Source organism: Benincasa hispida, chromosome 10, assembly GCF_027475165.1.
Source record: "Benincasa hispida cultivar pf3 chromosome 10, pf3_genome.v1.1, whole genome shotgun sequence".
NCBI classification, from domain to species: domain Eukaryota; kingdom Viridiplantae; phylum Streptophyta; class Magnoliopsida; order Cucurbitales; family Cucurbitaceae; genus Benincasa; species Benincasa hispida.
The window spans coordinates 13334521-13344221 of record NC_143487.1 but is presented as its reverse complement, the minus strand read 5'-3'; the positions used below and the strand labels follow the sequence as shown (position 1 = coordinate 13344221).

The following is a 9701-nucleotide window of genomic DNA, read 5'->3' as shown; positions in this document are numbered from 1 at the left end:
TATTTGATGTTTTTTATGAATTTAGGTTTAGGTTTTGTAATTGAAGGTTAATTTTGTCTAAAATATTATTTGATTTTTTACTTGAAAAATTAATTAATTTTAAATCTCTATCTAAAATCCCAAAAGGTTTAAATAAATGTTTTGTTTTATTGATTGGTTGAGGTTGTGATTTTATAGGATAATGTTGTAGTTCAAGTTTAGATTCTATTCTTTCCACTTGGTTGGATATTGTATGTATTTTATTAAAATAATTATTCTGTAATTGTTTTTTTAATATCTTTTAATGTTGGTACTTTTGTTTCGCTTTCAGGTACATCAATCATTTTGAAGGGGGAAGCTATTACTTCTTGATCATTGTTATTTTGAAACTTAATTTCTTCTAAAGGAGGATATGTCAAGGTTATGTATCTTTTAGGAGTTGTAGTCTCCCATGTGGGAGAAGAAGTATTTGTGTTAATAGTTTGATATGAAGGAGATGTAATGTTTTTATAATATATCCTGTATTTCATCGAATGGAAGAAATGTATATTTATTTTGAGTTTTTCCATTGTTTTGTAATATTCATCATGAATCTCACTTTGTTCAATTTTGTTAAGGGATTCAAAAAATATATTTCTTAAGAGTTCATTTTTGTCCGACCAAAATTTTTTATCTAGTTCTATTTTATTAATTATAAATGGTTTGGAAATAACATTTAATTGATTAAAATTTTGCATATCAGAATGAGTTGGAGATAAAGTTGGATCCTTAGTGGTATTGTATTATCAAATCACACTCCTTGAAGGTTTACAGAAATACTTGGTTTGGGAGGTTCAGAAGTAGTAGAAAATCTAGGAAGTTCTATTCTTGAATATTGAAATTATATTTCTGCACTTCCATCTTTATTTTCAACAATTTGGGTTAATTTTTGGATTTTCAATCAATGGTATAAAAGGCATCTTCTAAATTCCATTTGGGATTATGAGTAATTTTATTCCAAGATAACATTTTTGGAGTAAAAGTATTTGAGTATTCAGTATTAGCTTCCATTAGAAGGGTTTGATCTCTAAGAGAAGTTCTGAGAGCTTTAGGGGATAAATTTTTATGCATCAATTTGTGATGTATTCGAAATATGCCTATAGTGGATTCAGTTTGTGGTTCCCAATTCATATTGAGAACTTTAATATCAAGCATTAATGATTGAAGTATATGTGGATCACTTAATGAAATTAAAAAGTATATGTAGATAATAAAAATTTAAAGCTTAAAATCTTATTAATATTCTAATTATCTGTTGTGACGTATAATCAATATGCTAAAATTCTACAACACTAGAACACCAAGCTTACCGACGGTCTTACGAGTCTACTGTCGGGAACACAAGGTTTATCAAAGTGCTATTCAATAGAATTAATTAAGAAAACTTGTTTATTATCACAAAGGATATTTAAAATAATATAAGACAAAGGCTAATAAACCGTTAATGTGATACTTGGCTCTGATATCATTTTGCCATGGAAATTAAAATAAACATATATGAAGGTGGATATTTTGTAATGCATGGGCACATTTGAAGGTGACACACGACGATGTGGTGGCAATGAGGAAGATGTGGTAGTGATGCATGGATGACACATGGCGATGTGTAGAAATGAGTGGTGTGATGGGAATTGTGGTATGAGGAAATTGATGTAAATGTGAAAATTAAAATTATTTGTTGAAAATCAAAATAATGATAATGTTGGAATTATTAAAAGGAATAAACAAATAATTATTTTATTTTAATAATGGAAAATATGGGAAATCCAAATTGAGAAGATACTTACTTGAAATTGAAAATTGAAAATTGAAAATGATAACGGTAATTCAAAGAGGAAGAATTTGGAGAAAATGAGAACTTTTATTGAAATTTTACAAGTACAAGTTCTTCCTTTTCTCAAGAAAAAGTACTCAAAAGAAACTCATACAAGACTCACTCCAAAAACTTCTGCTCCCTCTCTATCTACCATGTCTCTTTTATATAGATTTAGGAGACTGCTATTTGCAAGCCACCATTATCCTTTACATCATGGGTTATAGGACATGTCTAAAGTCTAAAATTACACCTGTACGATACTTTGGCACTTTAAAACTTAAAATAACACACGTACAACACTTTGTCTTTATTTGCAATTTGAGAACTTTGTCTTCATTTACAAACCACGTACAACCTTTAAACATCATTGATACTCCTTTTCAATTGGTATCAGAGCAGGTTCTGCTGTCATTTTTTTTTTTTTTTTTGTTCTTTTTACTCTCTCTTATGGAACCAATCAGAGAAGGTAGATCTATGACCAGACTACCCGTGCTAGATGGGATTAACTATTCTTATTGGAAAGTCAGGATGACTGCTTTCCTCAAGTCTATTGATAATAAGACTTGGAAAGCGGTTGTGACCGGATGGACACATGCACAAACTATTGATGAAAGTGGCAAAGTCGTCTACAAACCAGAGAAAAATTGGATCGAATCAGAGGACAAGACCTCCTTAGAAAATTTGCGAGCTCTAAATGCTATCTTTAATGGGGTCGATAAGAACATCTTTTGTCTCATCATTGCTTGTATCTCTTCCAAAAAGGATTGGGAAATCCTAGAAGTTCCCCACGAAAGGACTTATAAAGTAAAAATATCTCGCCTGCAGATCTTAACCTCAAAGTTTGAATCTCTAAAGATGATGGAGGAAGAAACAATAGTTGATTTCAATGTACGCATTCTGGATATTGCTAACGAATCTTTTGCTTAAGGTGAGAAAATGTCAGAAGAAAAATTTATTCGAAAGATTCTTTGATCTTTACCAAAGTGGTTTGACATGTAAGTGACGGCCATTGAAGAAGAAAATGATATTTCCACTATGAAAGTAGATGAACTGTTTGGATCCCTACCACTTTTGAATTGACATTTGATGAAAAGACTAATAAGAAAAGTAAAGGCTTAGCTCTACAGACGACTACAAATAAGGAATTATCTTAGGTTAAAGGGAAAGATAGTGAAGAGTATCTGTCTTGCAAATACTCTTTCCTTATTAACCGAGAAATTTGGAAAAGTTCTAAAATGGTTGAATAAGCGACTTGGTCATTACAACTCACCACATGTCAGAAACAACAGTGGTAACATCAATCCTAGTAATCTAAATTGTTTGGTAGTAAAAGAGAAAATGAAAGGGAAATGAACAAGAGTCAAATTGGTAGGGATCGTAATTTCAGATGTAAAAAATGTGAAGGTTTTAGGCATTTCCAAGCCGAATGTCCCAACTATCTAAGGAGATGGAATAAAGGGTACTCTGGTACACTATCAGATGATGATTCAAGCACAAGTAATGGATCTAATGATGGGATTCAGGCTCTGATTGGTTGCACATCAATTGATGAATCTGGCGTGGCAGTATCTCTAATGTGAAGATGAATGAAGCATGTTGCGAATCCAGTCAGATTGTTTCTCAATTTGGAAACCTATCTCTTGAAGAAGTTTATGAAAAGTGGGAGGAAGATCTACTTGTCTTAGAGTATCAGAAAGATCGAATTCAGAAATTAATTGAGGATAACCACCGTCTTCTGAGCACAATCTCTAAATTGAAGAAGGAGTTGAAGTCCTCTCAACTACAGGTGGAGTCAATGTCCAAGTCTATTAATGAATGTTAAACTCAGGGACTGATGATCTCAACAAGATTCTTACCACAAGGAAGCAAGTTGCTAATAGAAAGGTTGTTAGTTTTAGTAGACATGGGAATTCTGCTCATAAAGTTGATTCTTCCTCTTCAAAAATTATTTTTGTTTTTCCCAAAAGGCACACAAGTTTGGAATTGACCCAAATGACCCTGTGTCAATGGCAAATCCTGTGAACTGTAGGACCTAAGAAATGGGTTGTCACTACTGTGGAAAGGGTGGGCATATTCACCCATTCTATCTATATCTCTATGGAAGAAACACATATAAACCATCTGGACACTCGTTCTTTAGAATGTGATCCATAAGTCATCCAAATAGAAGTGTTCGTTCAAATAAACTCGTATGACATATCAAAGAAAAATCTCGAGAAGACATTTCCTGATATGTTGCGTTTACATCTCTTCACACTTCATTTAAGAAAGATTGGTACTTTGACAGTGGGTGCTCTTGACACATAATAGGTGAAAAATATTTTATATCTGAGTTAAAGGCCTATGGATCTGGACACGTAACCTTTGGAGATGGGGCAAAAGGAAAGGTGTTAGGTAAAAGGGATCTGTCAAAACTTGGCCTTCCTATTTTTTGTGACGTTATATTGGTAGAAGGATTAACAAAAAACTTAATCAACATTAGTCAACTATGCAGGATCAATCCATTTTATGATGAATAAGAAAATTGTTGGGAAATGTCATAAAACTCGCAGTTCGTAAATTTCGTGTTAAACATTCTATTTATCAATAAAATATTGTCGAGATTTTATTGAATAAAATTTTTGAGATTGAATTCTATTATGAAAATCTAATAAAAAAATCCACGACTATAATATAAATACTTTAACTTTATGTGGTGACATAAATAGGATCAAGTTATAGTATATAGCCTAAATGGTGTATAAGTATATGGATGAAATTGGGTATCTCATCCTGGTAACACTATTGGATGTGGCTCATTTTGTATGCTAATACAAATGATGTGATCCACAGATCATTCATGTAGAGACATGTGAGTGGGGCATCCTATGCAATGAGTTTGCATAAGACTGGACCTCGAAATAGTCACTTTTCTTTATAACGACTGTATACTGTTAAACTAACTATTTCAAACAAAAATGACCTAGGGTAACTCGATCTTAAGCTAATTATGAACTCCTATTTATTCGGGATTATCCTTTGATCTGCACAGGTGAGAATAGTCCAACAACATTGCTAAGCCTCCCATTTTAGGGATAAGACCGGATAGATAGCTGGGGACATAGCCTTGCAAAATGGAATTCACTCCTACCCGTCATAGGGTTAGCAGATAGGTTGTTCTCTTAAGTGCTGATTCTTGGTCTTGAACAACAGGGCTCTGCCTCTCTTGGTAGAGAGGAACATAATTCATAAGTGGTAGTATGAATCAGTTGTTCGATAGAGGGTCAATGGGAGCTTAAGGAACAAGATGCATTTATAAGAGTAAAATGATAATTTTGACCCAACTGTAAATACGAACAACATGTGAAGGATCGACTTACCGATTATGGTCAAAATGGACAGAAATACATCTACAGTGAGGAGAGTGCAACTATCAAGCTATAGTGGTGTGCTTTGATAGTTAACGAATAGTAATTAATTCGGTTTAAAGAGTTTAACTAATTTATTACAGATCGTTGGAGCTCATGATTTGTAGGTCCATTAAGTCCCTCTATTAACTCATAAATTGGATTAATAAATTGAGTATTGTTGGATGAAATTTGAAATTAGGGTTATGAATTTGAAACGTTCAAATTCATTTTTAGGGTTTCAATTAATTGTATACGATACAATTGAAACGGTTAATTTAATCGAAATTAAACGAAATTGGAGAATCTATTAATATTTAAATTGTGATTTAAATATATTTATATGAAATTGAATCACATTAGTGTAATTAGTGTTTTATTAACTTAATATTAAGATATTAAATTGATAATTTAATTAAAAGTTTTAATTAATACTAAAATTATTTTTATTTAAATCAATTAATTTGAATTAATTTTATAAAACTAAATATTTAAATAAAATAGTTTATTTAAATAGAAAATCATTTTTTAACATTTTGATTAAAAAAATGATTAAATGAGTTTTAGTGGATATTTCCAAATTTAGAAAAATCCACTATCTCATTTGAGTGGTTAATCACCAAAATCTATTTTCAGTTCATTAAATTGGTGAAGCTGGAGCTAGCCTCCATGCAAGTACCATATCCATGCATCATTTGAGCTTATAAATTGAATCTTAAGACTGAGAATTAAGCCATGCATGTTGTGTTTTGAACCAGACCTCTGTTGAAGTAATTACCCTCTTCCCTCTATCAAATTCATCCAAATTCAGCTCAATTTGAGTGTTTCCACCACACAATCCTCCTTGAAATTAGTAGAGAAGATCTTGGTGGTAGTCTACTTAAAGATTCAAGCTCAATTTTTTGGATTGCTTATTGAATTTGTGGAGTTTTCTTCAAAGGTAAAGTGTAACTCAAACCCTCTTATGAACTTCCAATGAGTAGCATGTTTAAAACTCAAATTAAGTGTAGTTAGAGTGTTTATTGATTCTGAATTCTTCCGTTGCATGTTATATAACTCCTTCATAAATAATGAGTTTTTTTTTTTTTATAAATGGAAAATAAATAAAATGCTTGGGGATGGAAATGAGAGAATGTCTACAATACCTGGGTTTAATCATATACATTTTGAATGTTTTTGTAGGTTTATTACAGCCTTTTTCATCTCATCATTTCTACACATGTACCTGCAGTAGCATTCAAATAATGTCCCTTGATTTCACTTGTTTTAGCCTGTGGTTTATAAAATGCTTTCGCACAAAATAAGAAACGGTCTCTCTAACGTATAAATGGTTGGGAATTCACGTTTTCATCATCTTCAGTAAAATCAAGTCCACCGCGTAGACATTCATAAACTGCTCTACCATAATTCTTAGTGGATAATCCCAATTGGTATCAATTGAGCTTCTCCAAAGACAAATGCTTAGTAAAAGAAGATAAAAGCATGACTGTGATGTGGGGTGATCGATCTTCAGACAGTTGTTATCACTATATTCCTGATAGGTCTACAGATGTTTGTCATTCATCTAAAACTAGTGAAGCTGAAATTTGGCATAAACATCTTAGTCACATAAGCCTTCAATCAATCAAAAGGGCCATCACTGAGGAAGCCATTCGTGGGATACCACCTCTGTATCTTGAAGCTGAGTCGTTTTGTGGTGAATGTCAAGTCAGAAAACAAGTCAAAGCCTTAGATAAGGAAAGTTGCTCAGTGTAGTTTGAGGAGAGTATTATAATTATTGCATTTCAACTTTATGGGTCCCATGCAAGTCGAGAGTTTGGGTGGAATGCGGTATATTTTGGTCTGTGTGGATGACTTCTTTCGACTTACATGGATAATATTTATTAGAGAAAAATCAAACACCTTCAAAGTATGTCAGGCATTATGTCTACAAATTTAACGCGAACAGGAGAAGAATATTATATGGATTAGAAGTGACCATGGGAAGGAATTTGAGAATTCTCACTTTGCTGATTTTTATGCCTCTGAAGGGATTTTACATGAGTTTTCAACTCCTATTACTCCTCAGCAAAATGCAGTTGTTGAAAGGAAGAACCGTACGCTATAAAAAATGGCCCATGCCATGCTGCATGCCAAGATGGTTCCTCTACACTTCTGAGCAGAAGCCTTGAATACAATATGCCACATTCATAATAGGGTTTCTCTTTGTCCAGGCACTGATGTCACTATCTATAAACTCTGGAAAGGAAGAAAACCAAATGTGAAGTACTTCCATATTTTCAGTAGCATTTGTTATATTCTGTCTAATCGTGAGGGAAGAAGGAAATAGGACTTATGTAATGGAATTATGTACCTAGTATCTCAAAAGATGGTGAGTCCAGCAAGTGTGGAGCTGAATATTGTAAACCAAGCCCATTTATTAGAATATAGAAGGCTCATCCTCCTAGCAGTATCATCGGAAATCTGAACTTTGGAATTACAACTCATAAGAAAGACAGTGTTGACTACTTGAAGATGATTGGTAACGTATGCTTTACATCTCTAATGGAACCTAAAAATGTGAATGAAGCCCTAAAAGATGAGTTCTGGATCAGTGCCATGTAAGAAAAACTCAAATAGTTTTCCAAAAATCAGGTATGGACTCTTGTTCCTTGTCCTAAGAATGTTAACGTCTTTGACACAAAGGGGGTGTTCAAGAATAAATCTAACAAACATGGAGTTGTTACTAGAAATAAATCGAGGTTGGTCGCCCAAGGTTACACCCAAATCAAAGGAGTAGATTTTGATGAGACATTCGCTCTTGTGGCACGTCTTGAACTATTCATTTGCTACTAGGAATTTCAGGTCTTCTAAGATTCAAATTGTTCAAAATGGATGTTAAAAGTACATTTCTGAATGGGCATCTGAATGAAGAAGTTTTTGTGGAACAACCCAAAGGATTTATTGATCCATCTTATCCACAACATATGTACCGACTTCAGAAGGCTTTCTATGGTCTTAAACAAGCTCCACGGGCCTGGTATGATAGATTAGCAGATTTTCTAACTAAGATTATGTTAGAATTGATGTCCTAAATCTAGTGTATCTCGTGGTTTGTAGTTTTGTTAACATAAATTATTTATCTAATAAAATTAGAAGTATTTTATTTTACATTTAGACAACATTAATTCAATTCAATAAACTAAGATCCAAAGTTATATCACTTGAACAATATGTGGTTGACATACATGTGGTTCATGTTCAAGTAAAATCTAAAAGGTCAACGGTAAATGGATGACGGTTGGGTGTCTTATCTTGGTAACATTGCGGATGTAAGTATTACAAACAATATGAACCATATTGTTCATGTAAAGACATGTTAGCGGAGGTATCTTATATAAAGGAGTTTATACATAGACCGGACCACGAAATAATTAGTTTCTCTTTATAACACCGTTACTCGAAGAAACTAATATTTAACTAGGATGACCATAGAAGACTTGACCTTAATCCTGAGTGAGTTGTGAACTCCTGTTTATGAAGGCGGTCCTTTGATTTATATGGGTGAAAGTGGCCATGATAGTCGACTCAATAAGCCTTCCATTTTGGGGATTTGTTTGATTAAGGAACTGGAAACACAGTTACACAAGATGAAATTCATTCCTTCCTATTTTTTGGAAAAGTAGATAAATTGTTCCCTTAATAGTTGGTTTTGGGTCTTGAACAATGAGACATTGAACTCTCACTGGCCCGAGAGGTGTTAGTTTATAATTGGACTGTAAACTGTTTGTTCATTAGAGGAATCAGAGGTACGTAAGGAGTTAGATGTAACTGTACGGGTAAAACGGTATTTTGATCCAGCTATAGTTATGAGCATTTGTAAAGGGTCATCGCTTTGTTGATTGGTTATATCCATGGATACAGAAATATATCTACAGTCTGAAGAGTGCGGCTATCGATCTTTAGTGGAGTGAAAGGTATACTGCGAAGAGTGCAATTATCGATCTCTAATGGAGTGATAGATAGTTAATGAATATTGATTAATTGGATTAAAGAAGTTTAATCAATTAATCTCATATCAATGAAGCTTCTAATCTGTAGGCTCATAAGGTCCCTTGTTAGCTAACTAAAGGATAGTAATGAGGTAGTAATGAGGAATGATTTAAATTGCTCAAATCAAATGAGGAAATTTTATATTGATGACATTAATATATAATGGTTAATTATAGATATGATTTATAATCCAAATTATTTAAGAGAGATATATTTGAATAAGATTCAAATATTAAATTTATATGAATTAGATTCATAAAAAGATGTACACATATAAATATATGTGATATTTATATGTTAATTAACTTCATATTAAATATGATTTAATATAGTTATTTAATTGATTAATTAATGGTTAATTAATTGATTAAGAAATAATGGAGATTGGAGTTTAGTATAAATATATGATATTTATTATAATTAAATAAATGTATATTAAATAGGATCTA

At 32.5% G+C, this 9701-nt stretch overlaps 1 protein-coding gene across 1 annotated transcript; it reads left to right on the top strand.

Moving 5' to 3' along the window:
- The first annotated feature begins 2308 nt into the window (after positions 1-2308).
- LOC150033115 (uncharacterized) lies at positions 2309-2761 on the top strand. The gene has a single exon (XM_090306286.1). The coding sequence runs from the start codon at positions 2309-2311 to the stop codon at positions 2759-2761; it is 453 nt and encodes a 150-aa protein (XP_090162412.1).
- Positions 2762-9701: the final 6940 nt, after the last annotated feature.